The sequence below is a fragment of the Bos mutus genome, chromosome X (genome assembly GCF_027580195.1).
Source record: "Bos mutus isolate GX-2022 chromosome X, NWIPB_WYAK_1.1, whole genome shotgun sequence".
Taxonomy (NCBI): Eukaryota; Metazoa; Chordata; class Mammalia; order Artiodactyla; family Bovidae; genus Bos; species Bos mutus.
In genome coordinates, this window is record NC_091646.1 from 120,845,693 (window position 1) to 120,867,835 (window position 22,143).

General features: G+C 37.5%; 1 protein-coding gene across 5 annotated transcripts in view; it reads right to left on the minus strand.

The window, feature by feature from the left end:
* The window catches only part of CNKSR2 (connector enhancer of kinase suppressor of Ras 2), a 284,773-nt gene that overhangs the window by 69,377 nt on the left and 193,253 nt on the right, over positions 1 to 22,143 (minus strand). For all 5 annotated transcript variants that reach the window (XM_005897733.3, XM_070365342.1, XM_005897734.3 and 2 more), the window contains one exon: positions 21,109 to 21,323. In XM_005897733.3, coding sequence (XP_005897795.1) covers positions 21,109 to 21,323 — 215 coding nt within the window. The remainder of the gene's footprint in view (positions 1 to 21,108; positions 21,324 to 22,143) is intronic.

The window sequence follows — 22,143 nt, forward strand, 5'->3', positions numbered from 1 at the left end:
TTCTCTTTTTTGTCTCTAGATGTATGTTGGTATCTCTTAATTTACCATCTATCTTTAATACTGCTATCCTTTCATATTTCCTCAATGCTTTTTAGGTGAATTTACTGTTTTCCAATTTTCTAATTCTCTGATTTTACATACCTGTATAAAGTTTATTTTACCTATAGAGTGTTTATTTCACTGACTATATTTTACATATCCAGGATGACTAGTTGGTGCTAGCACTTCTGAACGTCCAGTGTCTTAGTCATCCTGTTATTACTTCAAATTTTAAGGGCTTTTTGGATTTCCCAAAATTTCCATCTATTAAGGAAAGAATCACCTTTAACAAGTTATTGCTCTGGTCAATGGCTGTATCTTTCTTCAACCTTCTTATACTCATGGGTGAAGAAGCTCTGTTTGCCCTCCCAGCTGGTTTCACCCCATGAGTCAATCTTCAGTTTCCTGACATGGCTGGGGTCCATTTGTTCTCTCACACCCATTAGAGTAGACTTCTGGTCATCTCTAGCCCTTTCTGGACTCAGAGCCTAACAGGTATATGGCTTTAGTTCCCATTTATTGTTGTGCAATTTTGTTCTTTTTTCTAGTCCCTGGAGACTAGATATCATTTTTGACCATGACTATCTTTTTATGTTTGGGGTAGGGGTGTGTGAGAATTTAAAGTATGAGCTCATAATGCTTACTGACCACCAAAAATAGATTCCTTCTGTAAACATTTTTGAAGGTCCTTTCTCTTAAAAAATATTTTTATATTATTTCCTGAATTATCATTCAATAAAATCTTTCTAACACCATCATTTGCACTTTATGTTTATTGTACTGAGCATTTGGGTGAAAGTTCTTTGAACTTTCTCCCTAAGAGTGTTTATAAGCTCTGATCTTCAGCAACTTATAAATTTATATAATCAATGGGGACTTCTTGACTGAGCTACAGGCTGCCTAACTCAACAGATTCAATGTGTTCAAAACTAAGCTTCTCATACCCACCACCCATCAACCAATTCTGCTCCTCTTCTATACCTTAGTAAATGGCAATTCCATTTCTCCCCACAACTGTGCAAACCATGAATATTAGAGTCAATGTTAACTCTTTCCTTTCTCTTACAGCCCATAATCAATCCACCAGTAAGTTATATCAGCTCTGCACTCAAAATATGTTTAAAATAAGACTGTTTCTTACCATCTCTATTACTATCACCTCAGTCGAAGCCACCATCATCCCTCACCTGGATTACTGAAATATCTTATTGTTTGCCCTTCCTCTGTCCTCACTTATTCTGTTTTTAACATAAGAGGCAGAGTGATCCTGTTAAAACATGATTTGATCATGAAAACTCTCCAATGGCTTCTCACCTCACTTTGAATAAATACTCAAATTCTTCCACTGACCCTGAAGGCCCTGTATGACCTGGGCTGTTCCCTTTGCTTCTTGCCCCTTATTAACTTTGCTCCAGCCACACTTGCTGTTTCTGGATTGTGTGGAATAGAGTCCCACCTTAGGGTCTATACCCCTGCTGTTCCCTCTGTCTGAAATATTTGTTCAGATATTGAAAGTAGCTCTTTTGCCACCTTCCTGGTTGCCCATTTCTGTTCCCCACTAGCTTTAAAAGAATCTAATTCAAAGAATGAGACCACTAAGCAATTGAAACTAATTTGTGATTATGCTCTTCTGAATGCACACCATGCCTTCTCTAAACTGTTGATTTTTTTTTTCCTAGATAAAAGGAGGAAAGAATGAAGAATTAAACAGTTAAAAAATGACTAGCTCTCTACTCTCAACAGCCGTCTTAGCAATCCTGAGGCAGATCATGCAGGCAAGAGAACATCTGAAGTCAGCCAGTCTGCATGCAATGGAGGATGATGCAGAATCCAACTTCCTGCTTCAATGATTCACTAAGATTCTTGATCCCCATTTTCAGTTCAGTTCAGTTCAGTTCACTCAGTCGCATCTGACTCTGCGACCCCATGGAGTGCAGCATGCCAGGCCTCCCTGTACATCACCAACTTCCAGAGTTTACTCAAACTCATGTCCATTGAGTTGGTGATGTCATCCAACCATCTCATCCTCTGTCATCCCCTTCTCCTCCTGCCTTCAATCTTTCCCAGCATCAGGGTCTTTTCAAGTGAGTCAGCTCTTGGCATCAGGTGGCCAAAGTACTGGAGTTTCAGCTTCAGCAGCAGTCCTTCCAATGAATATTCAGGACTGATCTCCTTTAGGATGGACTGGTTGGATCTCCTTGCAGTCCAAGGGACTCTCAAGAGTCTTCTCCAACACCACAGTTTAAAAGCATCAATTCTTCAGCACTCAGCTTTCTTTATAGTCCAACTCTCATATCCATACATGACTAATGGAAAAACCATAGCTTTGACTAGATGGACCTTTGTTGGCAAAGTAATGTCTCTGCTTTTTAATATGCTGTCTAGGTTGGTCATTAGCTTTTCTTCCAAGGAGCAAGCATCTTTTAATTTCATGGCTGCAGTCACCATCTGCAGTGATTTCGGAGCCCCCCAAAATAAAGTCCGTCACTATTTCCATTGTCTCCCCATCTATTTGCCATGAAGTGATGGGACCAGATGCCATAATCTTAGTTTTCTGAATGTTGAGTTTTACCATCCCCATTTTATGCCCCTTTAAAAACTGTCATGGCTGAGCAGAATCTTCGGAGTTGGTGTCTGGACGTCCACATTTTCCCCAGATTGCTGGCTTTTCTGATTAAAGCACCTTTCCTTTCTACTGACACTTGCCTCTCGAATTATTGGCTTATGAGCAGCAAGCAGCCAAACCTGAGTTTGGTAACAATACCGTTATGGCTTACTCCCTTACCTCCTTTAGATCATTCTTCCCAGGCTTCCCTATAGAAAATGGTTTTCATTATTGCCTGCAACACTTCCTGTTTTCCTCCCCTGCTTTATTTCTCTCCTTAGAACTTAGCATTACCAAAAATACTTATACTTCTTGTTTATTACTCAGCCCTCCCTCCAAATATAAGCTATATGAAACAAAAATTCTACTTTATGCATTGTTTTATCCTTTGACTAGAACAGGGATTATTTAGTACTAAATAAATATTGATTGAGTGCATAAAAGTTGAACAGACCACCAGCAAAGAACACAGGATGTAGTCTTAATTAATTGATTGCTTTTTAACCTGAAGTCCTTCAGCAGGAAATAAGTAAGCCAGGTATCTTTTCTCTAGCAATCCATGTACAGCATATTACTGAAAGTTTGGTTCTTTAGTAGACTCCTTTTGTTAAATAAAAAAGTTTTTTTTTTATCTAATTTTCCAAAACATTACTGGAAATGAGATCTGTCTTAATGCACTTAGTTTGAATTAAATTTGAATTCAAGATGTGGCCGGCAAAAGTGCCTTAATGTGTCAAAAGATATTTATGCATACAATTATATGATGAATTATGAATGGATGTGTTGAAATCACAATTCAACTCATAAAAATAGAATGTGCTAAAATAAAAGGCCATTATGAAAGCATTGTTGATCCTCTTCTTAACCATGGTGATGCATGCAACAGTATTCTATTTGGCTATAAAAGATCGCTTTTTCAGACATTTGCCTGAAAAGACCATTTGTCTTTCATTTTGTCCACAGATGTTCTGTTCAAACATTCTCCCCATTCTCCCCTATTCTAGATGAGGAAATGTGGGGGAGGGTAATTTGGGTCATTCTTATCCTGAAACTTTCAGAAGCACTTATTTTAATTGTGGAAGAAAATGACAGTTTCTGTGTTACATTTTGAAAGCTCAGCTACTATTAAATTCTTCTCAAGTTGCAAATTGCCATACTTATGGAAAAATTTGCAATCAAAATACTCTCTTGTTGCAATATAGCAACTTCCTCTTACTGTAATTTTCTGCAAAGTTCCAAGATTTCTCCAGTCAAACCAAAAGCTTATTTCTTATACATAAGGTGCTTAGCAATTTGAAACTCTTGGGACAACTGATAACTATCTCCACATATTTAATCTTTTTTAATAAACAAAAGGCTTTGAGATTTAAATATTTCACAGAGAAATGTATTTTCACTTACTTTCTCATTATTGTGTGTCAGCAGAAAAAGTCTAAATATGAGTAAGTGTGATATGGTAATGAGAGTAAATATTATCTTAAGAAATCTTCAATTTACATGAAATAACAGCATAGAACTGAACAAGCTTGTTGCCCATTCTGGTACAGGAGAGAAACTGCTGAATGGGGTGGGGACAAGATACTGCATGCACACTGGTTCTCTGAAGACAGTGGGGTGAGCTTGCTCTGGATTCTGTCAATAAAGTTAATCTGACTTTATATTGACTGAAAATGGCTCTACATATACTTACAAATAAGTGTATTTTAAAAAATAGGCATGCTAATAAATTATGAGTCAAATAAGAACAAAAAGGCAATGACTGGGGGAATTTAGAGAAGGTTAAATTCATTAGGAAGGGCAGAGTCAGTGTTTCATCAGAAGAATACCATGCACATCAGATTCAGAAGGAAGTACGTAAGGGAAACTTACACAGTATTTTATAAGGTGATTTCCCTTTTCCTATCGAGTAGTAAGTGGTAAGATGGGAAGAAGAGTGAAGAGTAATGACTGGTTAGGAAGAGTAACAAAAGTCACTACCCTTGGGAAATAGGAACTGTCATTCTTGGATCTAAATAATTATCTTTACTGAGGGCTCATGTGTGAGGCTGAGTGACTGAACTGACTGAATGACACGTGTGAGGCACAGCATTAGGGACCTTGTATCAGTTATCAATCTTAATGCTTATAATACATTTGCTCAGTGGTGAATGCCATTTCAAAGAGGAGAAAACTGAGAGTAGATAACTTATTCAGGAGCACACAGGTAGTGGCAGAGTCAAAATTCAAACCCAGGTCTACCTATTCACAAACCCGTTCTAACCACTCCATGCAATATCGCCTCTCAGGCAAGTATTGTGTAGTCATGGTAACCATTTTAGAGAAAAGAACTGCTTTCTGTATCTGACACAAAGATATCCATTTATGAAAACCTCCCATAACATGTGATATAAGTGCATTGTTATGTGGAAAGGTTCTGTAAAACAGAAAGATACTAGGATTATACTTTTATATTCATGGAGATAATTTAAACAGGTAACACCTTGTGTAGCTTAGTAGCTCTGTTGTGTCCGATTCTTTGCGATCCAACGGACTGTAGCCTGCCAGGCTCCTCTGTCCATGGTATTCTCCAGGCAAGAATACTGGAGTGGGTTGCCATGCCCTTCTCCAGGGGATCTTCCCAACCCAGAGATAGAACCCAGGTCTCTCGCATTGCAGGCAGATTCTTTACTGTCTGAGCCACCAGAGAAGCTCATCTCTAAATTTACCAATCTTACCAGTCTAAGACTTTACTAGTCTTAGCAATCTTACCAATCTAACATCCTACCAATCTCTGATTCTCATGCTTTTGTCGATTTTCTTTGAATTAGCAAGTTATACTGCTCTGTGGGATTTTAAAAAAAGATTTGCAGCTGTTTGGGGGAGGTAACCATTAATCATATTTTCATGAGAGGAAGGCTCATGTTAACATTTTAATTTTGCAAATGAGATAGAAAATAAGGTACAGAAAGGTAATAAGTCTCAGCCAAGTTATACAAGGATGAGACTGCATTCATATTTTATTCCAAACATATTAACAGTGTTAACTGAATTCAATGCAATTAAAAAACCCTATGTCAATACTGATGAGGAAATCAGTGATCCAAATAAGGCAAGCCTGCCTCTCCACTAAATTCTTTACACAGGAGAAATCTCTTGGAGCTGATTCATTGTGTTATGCAATTTTTCACTTGATACATTGCTGATTATTATGCCTTAAAATTACTTGGTTCAATTTCTCAAAATGCAGTTTTTAACTACTGCATTAGTTTCTACAAAGGCAGAAACCATCTGCTTAGCTTGCCACTCTCTACTCAACTCCTAACACTGGACCTGACATATAATCTTCTATTGAAAGCATGAATCAAATACTACCTATGTGTGTGGAAAGTGAGGGTATGAGTTATGACATCTCATATGCAATCTGTCAGCATATCCAGTCCACTCATATCCAGAGTCCAAGGCCTTCTCACTTCTTCCAATTAGCACCCAGGGCTAAGCCCCTATCATCTCTCACCTGAATTGACTAAATCCTAGTCAACTGACTAGACTGTCTTGTTTTCATGGTTCCATACTACACAAAGCCCCTGCAGCCTATTCTCAACACACCAGCTGGAGTGATATACTTTGAAGGGTGCTGTCTCAGCAAGAATGGAATGCACAGCACCAGGAGAACAATACCATAGTAGAGATCAAGAGACCTGACTTCTAGTTCTCCATATTCCAGCTCTATGGCTGTGGATAAGTCACTGAAAGTAATCTTCATCTCAATTTCTTCATCGGCAGGATCAGAGAGCTGGACCAGATGCTTTTAGGATATCTTATAAGCACTAACTGTACATGATTCTGACTTACAAATGAAGGGAGAAAATGGCTAGTTACCAATGCACATCCAATTATTGATGTGTCAGGAATTAATTACATATACCTGTAATCAGTGTTAATTTGAACACAATGCTAGATTATTCACTGAAAGGTACTTGGTTTATGCTTAAGTTGCACCATGTATGAAAATCATTTATTTCCAGCCATTTTAGATATAGCTATTGTGGGGTGTTTGATTAATGTGTACAACATGGGACAGAGGCAGAAACTTTGAATAGGTGAAAAGCAGAACTAGGACAGTGCCTGCTCCTGAATCTTCTGTTTGACAAACTGTCGACATTTATGTGTCAGAGAGATCAGGATAGGCTTGCCCATATTTTGTGACAAAGAAATGTTTATGATCAGAAAAAATTGAGAGAACCAGATTTGCCTTTGGAAGGCTATTCAATGACATAAAAATAAACTATCTGCAAAAGAAAAGAGAGAAAAATAATACAAATGAATCACCTCTAATGAAGAATGTACAAAAAGTTAAAACTCTCAAATAAATGGATATGGCATATTTTGTCAGCAATTTTATGACAATCATAAATATTGGGAAAATTTCTGGTTATTGATTTAATGAAAGTGAAAGTGAAAGTCACTCAGTCATGTCTGACTCTTTGTGACCCCATGGACTATACAGTCCATGGAATTCTCCAGGCCAGAATATTGGAGTGGGTAGCCTTTCCCTTCGCCAGGGGATCTTCCCAACCCAGGGATCAAACCTAGGTCTCCTGCATTGCAGACAGAGTCTCTACCAGCTGAGCCACAAGAATCTGAAACTAAATGGTTTGGGGTTACCTTTATTTTTAGTTTTGTTGCTCTGATAAATTGTACATATTTTCTCACCATGGGATGCTTGCCATGTCAGTGTAATTTGTTCCAAGAATTCTAGCTTTTATCTAAATACCTTTATGGGTATGAGGATGTTTATATCAGGCTCTTATTCTCGGATTTTTGCTTAGAGAATAGACGAGCCCTCAAAGACACTCACTCAAAATGTTTCTATATCTGTTAGTTTAGTTGCAGTCTTCTTGATCCAGAGATTGTTTTTCTTTACCAGAAAATCTCTCAAAGGTAATACTGGATAAAAATAAAAGTTAAGTTTAGAAAGTTTCAAAAGTTCCTATACACAAATTATTTTATAGTAAAATAAGATAAATCACACACTGCCTTCTTTTCTATACACAACCACCTACTAGGACATGATTTTAAGACTGAAAAAGTAAAACTGGTTTTATCTAACAGAAAGGAAAAAAGAGCTCGATGGGGATATTTTAAAAAAAATTATGTTTGCAACAGGAATCAAATCATCATTATGCTGTCAATTTAGATGGCATTTTCCATAGTCCTCTTTCCAGTGCTATGCTCATTTTGTAAATGAGAAAACTGAGTAAGAGAAAGAAAGCAATTTATGCAAGCTCAGATATGAAAAATTAGATTTCTGCAGGGCCTGATGTTTGCTGCCACTTTTCCAGAACTCGTTGCCTCAAATGCACCAAGATTAGGGTTTGGCTTGTTCTCAGCCCACTGCTGAGGACATTTGGTAGTATGGTTAGAGGAAGGACGCTAAGAATATATGTGCACTATCCAAGTGCCAGATACTGTATCAGACACTTTATATGTTTTTTAATTACAGGGAGTCAAAGTCCTTATCCAATTATAAAATATATACGAGAGAGACACAAAGGAAGAATATAATACCCTCAAAAATATTTTACTAGCAAACAAAGAAGTGAACTTCATATGCTTCTTTCTTACACCAGGCATCTGATAAAAATGGAGGACATAATGGAAAATGCAATTAAGTGAAGAAGATTCAACAAGTGACTAAAATAACATGGTAGAGGGACATGGCTTTCTGGTACTCTTCCTAAAACAGATTATACAAAGAAATTCTTTAAAGAGTTGCCTTATGTGTTTTATTAAGTAGAAACCTCTTTAAGTAAATCAGGCATTTTATCCTAATTGTTACTTACAGCAGTCACTGTTTTCACTGAAGATGGATGAAAGACAATTTGAAGTTATAGTTTCCTATATGCTCTGGGAAGTTAAATAAGTAGGCTACACCTTGCATCCACTCCAAATTTATGGTCGTTTAGAATTTTTCACTTTACAGTGATACACACACTGTCTCTAGAATTTTCAAAGCAGGTTTTACCTGGTATGTACCTATGGTGACAACAGAAAAGGAAAACTCAGTGTGGTGGTTATCAACAAACTGAGAAGAGCTATGTCAACTGGGGAAAGGTGGAACTATGTATCTCAGAATACCTCTTCCTGTATGGTGTTAGTTAGGGTCAATCAATGTAAATCTGTGGGAGTTTTGGAGAATAAAATGAGGCAGCAGCCTTGCTCTGGAGGTCAGTGTAGGGCGCCAGTCACTACCACCGTGCACACATATGCCACTCTTGTTGGTTTGGGTCAGTAGCCAGGCCAGCAACTCCTTCAGGTCCTCTAAATCCTGGACCAGGAGCCTGTGAATCTCCATGGCAGAGGGCATCAGCTTCGTTGATGAAGTTGGAGACAGGCTTCCAGTTTGTGCTGATGAATTCTACTTCATCTTGCTCTCCCTGGCTTTACATCCAGATTTTCTTCATGACCACTGGCTCTGCTGAGGTGTCTTCACCTCAGCTCCTTGATTGAGTAAGATCTAGTCCTTTATTCCATGCCACTTCGTGCTTCTGGCTCCCCGACTGAACCCTAACTGATACATTCATTAAAATGCCCAATGAAGACAGATGTTCTGGTCCTAGAAGCCTTTCTGATTTGTTCATCAGGAAGCAATCCCCTTCCATGTAAATGAACCCATTTCCTTTCTATATGGTGTTAAGAATAGTCACTATCTGCCCAGCACAGTGGAATAAACTTTATATACAGTATATGATTTACTTCTGTAATAGCTGAGCAAATTAAGTATTATTAGCCTCTCTATTCTGATGAGAAAATGAGGTTCAGAAATGTCTAAGTTCAAACAGCTCATGTTCTATTAAATAGAGCATTATTCTTAGCTATCTGAATCTTTAATGTTGGGCCCTTTCACTTGAAACTGGTTGTCCTTGAGGCCACTTTGAATTTATGATAATAAAAGAAAACACGAGAAGGTAACTTATTCTCCTATTTGAGATTTCAGGAAAGTTTGCATCTAGTTATAATCTAAAATTATTTGCATAGAAAGAATAGGAATTGAAATACGGATCCATTTCTCAACACTGCAGATTGTTTTGGGTTCAAGTCTATTAGGATACTGTTTTGGCTTAACCTGATACCTGTAGAGATGCTAAGAAACAGATTTAACAATATCATTTAGAACCAAGACTCCAGGTTGAGCTCATGCACTCTGGCCTGCTGCCAGTTGCTGTCTGAGCCAAAAGCCAAAGATGAATATGTGAAGGGTGCAAACAATTTAACACTGTTCTTAGAAGCTATCCTCAAGAAACTAGAACGTAACAGCAGTCAATAACTGGGCCTTAAACTTCATTCTCACATAAGACTTGGGCCAAGAGATTCAGATATGCAGTCTATTAAGAGAAATCTTTGGATGAGATTTTGGTATATACAGCAAATGATTAGGTCTACAATTTTGTAGAGTTGGAGGGTGCTGAAATCATCAAGGAAGTAATGTATTTTACAAGTTGAGTGAAGAAAATCATTTCATTATCAGTTATGGTCCTTTAATCAGAAGAGGCTTTAAATAGTTCTAGGGGTAAAATGATTTTACCTGGAGTTTCATTAAACTTGAAATGCTTGATTAAATGAGTTATGGTGGTGAGGTAATATGGGTAATGTGATAATGGGAGCAAAAAATGTCTATTGCTAACAAAACTTGAGGAAATTTTCTCAGGCTATGAAGCTGGGAGAGATAGGCCTACAATATAAAAAAGAATGGGGTTCTTTAACCTCTCTGATAAAAACAGGTATGTATCCAAACAGTCTGTAATTATTGACCACAGCAACCAAGTGAAGGGGCTCTCATCAGAATTTATGTTTTATTTTATTTTTAAAAGGCAACAAGGAATTCATAGTAAGATTTAAATTTAATAAATTTAAAATTAATAAATTCCTAATCCAATTCTTCTGTGTCCTGTTCTGCATGATGCCTTGCTAATTAAGCCAGATTTTGTGTTTTGCTTCCTGGCAGCCATTATCTAGCCAAGAACTAGCAGAATGAGGACCGGACCTTGTTTGGTTCAAACATGAAACTGATGGGGCTGACTTTAAATAATTTGTTTTATACAGTGTAAGCAGAAACCTCTCTAAAGCGTGAGGGCGTATTAGTGAATCTTTTTTGTTTGTTTGCATAACTGATTAAACTTAAAACATTTATAAAATAAAAATTTTTTCCAAATGTTTAAACAATATTTTCACCATTAATAAAATTTATGAATTTAATCAGTTTCCTAGGAATTCCACTAAGTCACAAGCCCTATACATCAAATATTTTAAAGGCTTCCAGCACTTTAAAGGCACCACAGAACATAATAGTAAAAGCAAAATGGATTACTCTTGCACTTCAGCAATATAAAAGTGCAATATGTTTAGCCCTTTTGTTCAGTATTTCTGTCGTTATTTTTTGGAAGTCTTTTAATGATTAATTTCCTTTAATAGTTATGACTGTTCAGATCATCTACTTCATCTTGGGAGAGTTATGTAGCTAGTGGGCTTTGAGGATTTGGTTCATTTCATCTAAACTGTTAAACTTCAGTGCAGAGTTGTTCATAGCATTTCCTTATTATTCTTTAAATGTCTATGAGGTTTGTAGTGATAACTCCTCTTTCATTCTTGACACTGATAACTTGAGTCTTCTCTCCTTTTGCCCTTTGTCAGTCTCGCTAGACACTTTATCAATTTCTTTTTTGATTTTCTAAAAAGAGCTTTTCTTTTAAAATATTTTTAAATAAAGCTTTTAATTTGATTTTCTCTATTATGGCTTTTTTTCTGTTTTCAAATTTCATTTCTTCTCTCTATTGTCTTCCTTATGCCTGCTTATTTCTTGTTATTCTTTTTCTAATTTCTTGAGGTGGGAGCTTAGTTTTTAGATTTGACAACTTTCTCCTTTTCTTTCATTCATTGTTTCGACCTTGATGTGCAGCTTGTGAGATCTTAGTTCCATGACCAGGGATTGAACCTGCTTCCCAGTAGTGGAAGTGCTTAGTCCTAACCACTAGATCTCCAGGGAATCCACTCCCCTTTTCTGATATAAGCATTTATTGCTATAATTTTCCCCTAAACATACGTTGTGTTTACATCTTCATTCAATTTTCCTTGAGATTTCCTCTTTTATCTATGGATTTATTATTCAAAAAGGTGTTCCTTAATTTCCGAGAGGTTGGAGACTTACTTGTTAATTGTTGTTAATTTCCAGTGTGATTCCATTGTGGTTAGATAACATACATTGTATGATCACAGTTCTTTTATAATTAAAGTTTATCTTATGACCCAAGGTATGGTCTATCCTGATGACTGTCCCACTCATACTTGAAAAGAATATGTATTCTGCTATTTTGGGGAGACCATTGGTGGGTGGATAGTCATTCAGCACTCTGTACTTTTGCAGAATTTTTGTTTAGTGGTGCTATAAATTACTGAGAGGGGTGCTGAAGATTTCAACTATGGTTATAGATTTGTCAATTTCTCTTTTTCAGTTCTGTTGGACTTTGCTTCTAGTATTTTGAATCTCTGTTGCTTGATGCACATACATTTAAGATTTTTCTGTCTTCTTAGTGAAGAGACACTTTCGAGGCCTGTTGTGGTAGAGAAGGAGCATGATTTTTTTCAAATGGTCTTCACAAAAATAACTACTAGTACAAATTGGTCAGGAAACACAAGTGTATTTTCCTCCTAGACTTCTTTATGGATTTGCATTCTATAAAATGGTTTAATATTTACAGACAAGAAAAGTCAAGATTTCATTTCTTCAACTTCTTAAAAACCACATAACTGTATTTAAGACAGTGGGTTTCAGCAGTTTTTGACTGTGACTCTATTTTAGGCCAGCAGATCCTGTGATCCATTTGTCCCCAGTTTCTAGTGGGAAATTAATTAGGTTATACTAATAGAATATGACTGTAAAAGTACTGTAGGGTGTGGATAATTCATAGTTCAGTTCAGTTCAGTCGCTCAGTCATGTCCGACTCTTTGCGACCCCATGAATCGCAGCACGCCAGGCCTCCCTGTCCATCACAAACTCCCGGAGTTCACTCAGACTCACCTCCATCAAGTCAGTGATGCCATCCAGCCATCTCGTCCTCTGTCGTCCCCTTCTCCTCCTGCCCCCAATCCCTCCCAGCATCAGAGTCTTTTCCAATGAGTCAACTCTTCGCATGAGGTGGCCAAAGTACTGGAGCTTCAGCTTTAGCATCATTCCTTCCAAAGAAATCCCAGGGCTGATCTCCTTCAGAATGGACTGGTTGGATCTCCTTGCAGTCCAAGGGACTCTCAAGAGTCTCCTCCAACACCACAGTTCAAAAGCATCAATTTTTCGACACTTAGCTTTCTTCACAGTCCAACTCTCTCATCCACATATGACCACAGGAAAAACCATAGCCTTGACTAGATGGACCTTTGTTGGCAAAGTAATGTCTCTGCTTTTGAATATGCTATCTAGGTTGGTCATAACTTTCCTTCTAAGGAGTAAGCATCTTTTAATTTCATGGCTGCAGTCACCATCTGCAGTGATTTTGGAGCCCCAAAAAATAAAGTCTGACACTGTTTCCCCATCTATTTCCCATGAAGTGATGTACCATTAAAAAAAATTATGGGTAATATGAATTACAACATGCTAGAAGGTAAAGCCTGGGCTTCCCTGGTGGCTCAGATGAGAAAGAATCCACCTGCACTGCAGGAGACTTGGGTTCGATCCCTGGGTTAGGAAGATCCCCTGGAGAAGGGAATGGCTACCCACTCCAGTATTCTTGCCTGGAGAATTCCATGCACAGAGGAGCCTGGCAGGCTACAGTCTATGGGGTTGCCCATGCAACCCACAACTGAGTGACTAACACACACACACAGAAGGTAAAGCAAGCGACCTAAAGCAAACTAAAATCAATAGTCTAACAATAATTTATAATAAAAAGGCAACTGAAAACTATAGGTAACTTAAAATCTGATGAGGTACCAACATAGTATTCCTCCTGAAAGCTGTGGGAACCTGAACCACCTACACTTGGGTTTGTATGAGAAGAGCAAAACTGCATTGTTGGTTGCATGAATATCAGGCTTTTAGGAAAAATAGTGAATTGTAATATTCAGTGAACTCTACTAATGCATCATTTTATGGCTATTCAATGTATAACCTTTTAAAGTCATTTAGTAAGTTACTAGGAAGCAATATATAATCACGAGGGAAAATTAAAGTCTCTGAAATTATGTGGTATTTGCCTGTAAGAATCAAAGGAAGGTCTATCATTTCTACATCAAGCCTCAGTTACTAAGAGCCATTTACTAAATTTGAGAATGACTGCTCTAGTGAAGTGTTCCAGTGGGAAACACTTGTCGCAGTCCAGGCTGTTCCCATGTAGGGCTTTGCCAGCGCTACCATGAATTTGGCATTAACACTCTAGAAATAATGAAGTCATCCATGGGAACCAGGAAATACATATGATATGAATAGAATCACATTTAGAATGGATATCTAACACATCTGCACGCACCCTGGTGAGGAGAAGATTCACATCACACTGTACCACGGCTGTCATCTAGGTGAGTAAAGTCAAAGTGTGGAGAAAGTGGTTGTTATAAACCGTTAGCTCAGAGATGGTTATTTAGCCACTGAAAATAACTGCTCTCTTATTTTAATTACATTGATCCTGAAACAATGCAGCTAAGTCAGGCCTATACTAGACAAACCAACCTTTATAACTGCAGGCAAATTATAAATGTTTATAGGCTGACAATACAGCATATTTTTCATCTTTGTGATAATACTAGCTCTGGCTTCTCTAACAGATGGTAAAATCCTTATGAGCAGATATGGCTTTATTCATCTAAAAATGTGAGTTTTGGAGCCAGACTGCTTGCACTTACATTTCAAGTCTGCTACTTTCTGCCCGTATGACCATGGGCAAGGTAAACTCTGTGTTTCAGTTCTTCACAACTGAAGAATGGAAGAACTTCTGAGTAGCAACCTCAGAAGGTCAATTTGAGGATTCAATGAGATATAAGTTCAATGAGTATATAAGTACTTAGCATAGGAACTTAGTAAGCAATAGGTAAATGTTAGCTATTATTAGTAACAGCAGTGACAGTATTATTACTTATATATATTCCACAATACTTATTGTGCCTTAAAGATAGTTTGGCACACTAGAATTGCTGTTGAGTCTCTGCTAAATTATGTTGTTTTAGAGGGGCAATTTGAAACAGTTGGGACAAGGATAAATACTTCTACATATTTAATTTTCAAATAAACAAATAAAAGCCTTTGAGATTTAAATATTTCAAAGAAAAATATTTTCCCCTTACTTTCTCATTAGTGTGTGTCTGCAGAAAAAAGTCTAAACGTGAGCAAGTGGGGTAAGGTGGTAATGGGAGTAAATATTAAATCAAGAAATCTTCCATTTACATGAAATAACAGCATAGAATTGAACACATTTACTGTTGGTGGTAGTCCTGCCCATTCTACCAATGTTCAAATCCCAGCTCTACCATTTTACTTATTAATCCAATGTGCCCCAGCTTCCTAATCTATAAAATGGGGATAATACTAGCACCTTCCTTCTAAGTTTTTTTATGAGTATTGAGTTAAATATTACAAATTACTTAGAATAGTGTCTGTTTCATAATGTTTATTTAATTGCTAAATTAAAAAAAAAAAAAGATGTCTTTTAACAGATTTCCACCACCTTCCCCCAGAAGCTCAACCAAAAATCCTGCCACAGTTTGATGGAAATAGCTAAAAGGACTTATCATAAGTAAAACAGTAACTGAATGTTTGCAGTTATACCCTAAATAGCTAAGACAAGCCACACAAATGTTGGACTGTTAGGAAACGAATCATCCAGACTTTTTAACACCTACTCAAAGTCTGTTTTAAGTCACCTAAAATCACATTATTCAGTTTATGAAAGTACACTTGCAGGTTGTCTAGATCCATTATCAGATTTTACTTTTCTGGCATCTCAGTGTGTAGATTTAAAACAAACTATCACTTTGTTTATGGATTTACTTCATCAGCTTTAATGTGAGAGTTAAGATGTCATATGTATATCATATTAAGGATTTAAAAAAGCTCTGAATCTAATCATTCCTTATCTAAAGCCTTTACCACTACATCTGGATTTCACACACACACACGTACACATACACACACACCAGATACTGCTGTCTGCCCTTCCTTCATGGGCTAGCAGGTCAGAAGAGGGTTTCCACAGCTAACAACTCCCACATTTTCAGGCAGAGGATCAGTGAGTAGGCAAACTAACGTTATACTCTTTTGAAAAATACCATCACATGCTTAGCAGACAGCCATACTGTGACCTCTATAATGAGAGGTCAGGGATAAGAAGAGAGCAAAAACTAGTTGGAGTGGAAGAGGCAAGGCTAGGCTGAGGGGGTTACCCTGGTGGCACCTGTGGAGCAGGGCAGTGCTGTAAATCGGTCCCATAAAAGGTGCAAACTGGGACCTGCTTTGACAGGGAGCCCAATGTGGTGAGTATAAATTTCTAGGTGCTTCCAATACTCTTATAGGTGGATGGATGGTAAGAGTTAGGCTCCACATGGTCTGTTGCCTGTACTGGTAAACCAGCCAAATCCTTCTTGGAGGAGGTGCCGATAAGGGCAGAGTCCCAGTCTTTGGAGTAAAATGGTAATTGATAAAACAAAGTAGAATTTAGTCATGTGGACTAGACAAACATGACAGAAGACATTCAGAGTCCTACATCTCTGCCCAGGCATATGGGACACTGAACCTATGGTAATAAGTTCCTGGTGATTCCCACTATGAATACACCCCAACTGAAGGCCTGCTTGTGCTGGACGGGACTAGCCAAGGACGTGGAGGTGGCTGTTTTTGCAGACTGAGGACTGCAGACTGTTTTGCAATTGAGAGATACTGAGAAAGGCATTAAAGTTCCTGTCACATTCACTCACTCGTTCATTCATTTACTCATCACAGTTTTACTGAGCACTTATAAGGTACTAGACCTAGACTAGGTACTAAAATATAGTGCTGAACAAAATGGAGAAACTATCCTTTCCTGCCATGGACTTGGACATGCTCTCCCTACCATGTATAGTGAAGAAAGACACTAAGCTGATAATCATGCAAATGAACCATAAAGTTTTCCAAGAAGTTATATAGGGTACTAAGAGACTATAATAGGAGAAACTGATTTAATTTAGGGAGTAGGGATCAGATAAAAATCTCTCTGCAATCTCAGCTTTAGATAGGAGCCAGCCAGAGGTAAAGACCGAATAGAAGCATTCTCAGTAGAGGGAAAGAGAAAGTGTTAGTTGCTTAGTTGTGTCCGACTCTTTGAGACCCCATGGACAAAGAATATGCCAAAAATGAAAGAGGTGGCAAAGACTGGTGGATGATTAGGGTAGTTAAGGCAAAGAGAATGATTTCCTTTCAGATAAGTTTAAGAAAAATACATAAACTAGAATAACAAACATGGAATTAATAAAAATAAAATTATGTATTTTCCAATACCATAAACTTCTAAATTGTCTTTACTATTATATAAACATTTCTGCTATAATTGCTAAGAGGAATGAGTCACACTGAAGTCAAACTGTATTTGCCTGGCTTTGTGTATTTTTATTAGGCTAATTTCCAGAATACAGTAATGAGGATTTTAATCTAGGAGCTTAAAAAGAAACACCCTACACCCCGCCCCCCAACACACACAGCTTTAGTAAATTTTTTAAGGGTATTTATTGCTGATATGATCCTGCTACAAAATTCAACTAAATTTTTCTCTAAATTTCAACTCAGACCACATAGAACTAGTATTATAGCAGAGACAGCAGCCTACGAAACTCCGTATTCTATCTTTATAGTCCTCTTCCACTTAAGTTCTATTTCATTAAAAAGAGCTGTATCATCCAAAGGAATAATTGGTAAGAATGAAGATAATGGTTCATTATGAAGGTAAGTGAATTATATATTGATACTGATCTTGTGTTTAAAAAAATTAACATAAGGAAACGTCCTTTTATTTTAAATAAGTACATATATACAGACTAAAAAAAAACCCAAAAAATTCTGTGAAATGTAAAAAGCAATCATTTACGTATATGTTATTTTGCCTCCCAAATCCAGGCAATTTAACTATAATACCCTGTAGTCTTTGTAATAGATAACGCTGAATAACTGCTTGAGTTTTATAACAGCAGCGGCTCTGTATGTTTTTTTGAACTTAATAAAAAATAGTAACAAAGAGCAAAAGAGAAACCTGGGTAGAAATCAATCCCGTTACTAAAAATGCTACTAATATCAGCATATGAGCACACACAGTTCTTTAAGTAAAACCTTTCCAAAACTCACTCATTAGTTATTAAAGCTCAAATTCCTATGTGTATGCAATACCTACGGAGGACCAAGGCAGAGTGTGGAAAGATCCCTAGTGGTTTGGATCCTAGTCCTTACTCTTGCACTTTTTTGCAACATGGCTTTGGGTTAATCAATTAACCATTTCGAGCTGTCATTTGCAAATACAGTTGTCAGATCAGATCAGATCAGTCGCTCAGTCGTGTCCGACTCTTTGAGACCCCATGAATCGCAGCACACCAGGCCTCCCTGTCCATCACTAACTCCCGGAGTTCACTCAGACTCACGTCCATCGAGTCAGTGATGCCATCCAGCCATCTTATCCTCTGTCGTCCCCTTCTCCTCCTGCCCCCAATCCCTCCCAGCATCAGAGTCTTTTCCAATGAGTCAACTCTTTGCATGAGGTGGCCAAAGTACTGGAGTTTCAGCTTTAGCATCATTCCTTCCAAAGAAATCCCAGGGCTGATCTCCTTCAGAATGGACTGGTTGGATCTCCTTGCAGTCCAAGGGACTCTCAAGAGTCTTCTCCAACACCAGTGAGGTTTAAAAATATGTAAATGTGGAAACTCCCTTGATAACTGCAAAAGTCCTAAATTAATCAACTAAGGTCCTCAAAGGAACTTAAGTCTAATAAACAACTCATCAATAAATGTTCTTTCTTTCTGAACACCGGTCATAGGCATTTAACATACTCTTTGGGATTAACAATTATTTAGCTTTTTTAAAAACAAGAGACCAGAGTTAGAAACTGTTCAGCCTTTCACTCTGAAATTAGTGGGTCAGTGTTACATGGGAGGATTTCCTCCATGATTAACAATATTCTTTACCCTGTACTGTCTCTCTGTCAAAAATTAGCTGGGATAAATATCTATCTGGGAAATATCATGTTACAAACTCAGGATATAGAATAAAAATAGGAGGCAAAAGTAGGCTCTTCCCTTTTTCTTGGAATAAATTTCTAGAAATGAAGTTACTAGACCAGGTTCTTCATGTGCTCATGCTCAATCGCTTAGTCGTGTCCAACTCTTTGCGACCCTATGGACCGTAGCCTACCAGGCTCCTCTGTCCATGGGATTCCCCAGGCAAGAAGACTGGAGTGGGTTGCCATTTCCTCCTCCACGGGATCTTCCTGACCCAGGGATCGAATCTGCATCTCTTGTATCTCTTGCATTGACAGGTAGATTCTTTACCACTGTGCCACCTAAACAATGCCTTTCAGAAAGGTGCTAACAATATACCAGTTTTACCTTTTGCTATCTTCCATAATTTATTTAGTCAAAATCCATAAGACTCACAGCTATTTTTCCTTCCTCACACAGTATATTCCTGTCCCAGTGTGCATGACAGGATGGCACAGGCTGAGTGTTTGAATGAACCTTCAATTGCTTACCATTCCTCTTAGGATAAATCCAAACCCTTTAATAGTTAACAAGCTCTGGGTGAAGTGGCCTCTTCTTCCCTCTCTAGCCTCATCTCTCACTACCAACTCCCCTCTCGAATAGGCCAGCTGTCTCTTATGTTTCGATCTTTGTTCAGGCTATTACTTCTGACTGGAATGCCAGATTCTAGAAGGAGCTGAGTGTTAAGAGAGCATTTCTGACAAGTAAGAACAAAAGTGTCTCCTGTCACACAGTTCTGAGTATTGATTTCAGAACAACTTCAAATGTTTGTGGAAAAAATAATAACCTGATTACTCAGTTATTCAGAGTAGCAGGTTTTGATAAGGGCACTATTCTTGTGGAGGAAGATGCCAGGGGTATATAACTGGGGACAAGAGACAATAGAGAACAATTGCCATAGAGAACTGCACTCCTACATCAACCCAAATAAATGAAAATATTTTCCTACACTTCAGTTTTAGGAGAGAATAACAAGTAATAAGATATTTAAAAGATATACTCAGGAAAGCAACTCAAATTTAAGTTGTTAAATCTTTCACATCTTGTACATCTAGATGGTCTATCTTCCACAACAGTAACATCAATTTTTTTTGATGCTGTGAACATGAAGCACTGTTGCTCAAATTACTTAAAAACCTGTAGCCATGTTTTTCATGGTCTTCTAACAAGAAGCACAATAAACTTCCTTCTAACCAAAATGTCATAAAATGGGTCGATTTTGTGAATTGAATGTTTGGGTCAGTAAGATTATCAGCCTCCACGCTACCATTGTCCTAATCTCTCATCATCCATCTGGTCTGAGCTTAATGGCCCTGCCTTTGGCCTCACATCTCTTGATGGATGCTCTCAGCACTAGAGAGATCCTATAGGCCAATCTCATCATGCAAGTCCCCAGGACGAAATTCTTCACTAGCTCTTCATTACTGCAGCAAAAAGCCTAAGTATTTTATCATACAATTCCCCACTTAGCTCTCTAGGGGCCCATCTACTGCCCTTTCTCACATGCTTTCCCTCAATTTTTAGTGAACCGGTAACTCCGAGCCACATAAAATTGCTGGAACATACCGTTCACACACATTGGTAGCACACCTTCATATGTCTCACCACAAAAATACTGCTGCTCATCTTTCACTCTTTACCCATATGCTCCTCATTCTGAAGCCTCTTCTCACTCCCCAAGTAAAGGCCCTTCTTCTCCTACACTCTTACACTGCCTTACTACAAATTGTATTAGAACTCTTGGTGTGTCTTTCTTTCCATATAATGGGGTGCTATCTATGTCTTTTCACATCTTTACTTCAAGAATCATGGTCCAAGTCTACTGTACAACAGATGTTCATTTTTAAATGAAATCATAAATATATTAAAAATCCTATTTTTAATGTTGAACTTTACAGCTATTCATTTACTGTATATTATCACAATAATAACTGATCAGCTAATTAATTATTATTCTCCATCAGTTCTGTGCATAGGAAGTTATGAAGTTATATCCTTAAAAATATAAGCTGCTACAACATATGCACTCACTGAATATATGAATTGAGGGACAAATCAATAAGTCATCAATTTTTTAAAAATGTTTTTTCAGGGTATAAAATCTAAATTTAGGATTTTTTGTGAAAATCTGACAAGAGGATAAAAATAAATAATCTGGAATTTACCAAAAAGAGTCAATTGCCAGTCTGCCAATAAAACTGTCATCACAGAGTCTTTAAAAGTGTACTTACATGGTACAGTGTGGCTTCTGGCACAGGTGTGCCCATGATGTCTTGTCTCAGTGCATCCATTTGCAAACTAGGTAGCAACGAATAGTGAGTCGGGCTACTACTCTTATCACCCTTCTTTTTAGACTTCTTCCCTGTGTCTTTTTTGCTGTTTCTCTGAAACATGTATTCTTCTTGAGCAATTTTTTCATTGCTCATGTATCGGAGTAGAGAGTTTTCTAAATAAAAAAAGATAAATACACCAATGTAGATATGCAAATATTCCAAACTTACCATCCTTAAAGTGTACTATTAGATTTCATTTCAGAAATGTAACTTGATTTCCTTTATGAAACACCTTTGTAGTAAAAATATGGAGAATCTTAATTATTTGGGATCACAGGACAACAGGAAGTTGATACCCTATAGAGTATTTCTCCAAGTTTAGCTCTGAACCAACCATATCAGAATTACCTGCAGAACCTGAATCATAAGTTTCAGATGTGTGGCTCATAAAATTTTTAACAAGTTCTCGCAAGGAGATTCTGCTAAAATCTGACAACAAACATCCTAGGGAGCATCCTTGGAGAAGTTAAAAGCCCACATTATGGACCAATAGTGAGGAAACTTAGTCCAAAAAATTTATGCTTAAATCGATAGCCAGAACTCTACTTCATAAAGACTTTATTCCCCAAGATGTTACTATCATATCAAGTCCCAAAAGGGTGACTCAGAAAAGGCATACAAGTGTTTCTTTCCTAAAATATTTTTCTTGATTAACTCTATAAAACAGAAGAGGTTAGAAACTGAAGTTTGGAAAATGGAGTGAATACATAGATGTAAAGTAATCTCAATGCTCCTATATTTACCAACATTTTCAGAAATGCTCGCTCCATAAAACAAGTGTTAAGACTAATGAAGCAGATATTCATGCTTGCTTATTTCTGTGTGGTCTGTGGATCTGTGCATTAATGAAATAAATTTTGCACACAGGCTAGAAATAACAGGCAAATGGGTTAAACATGTTTTAAAGGAAGCTTTGTGAAGTCATGTTCTATG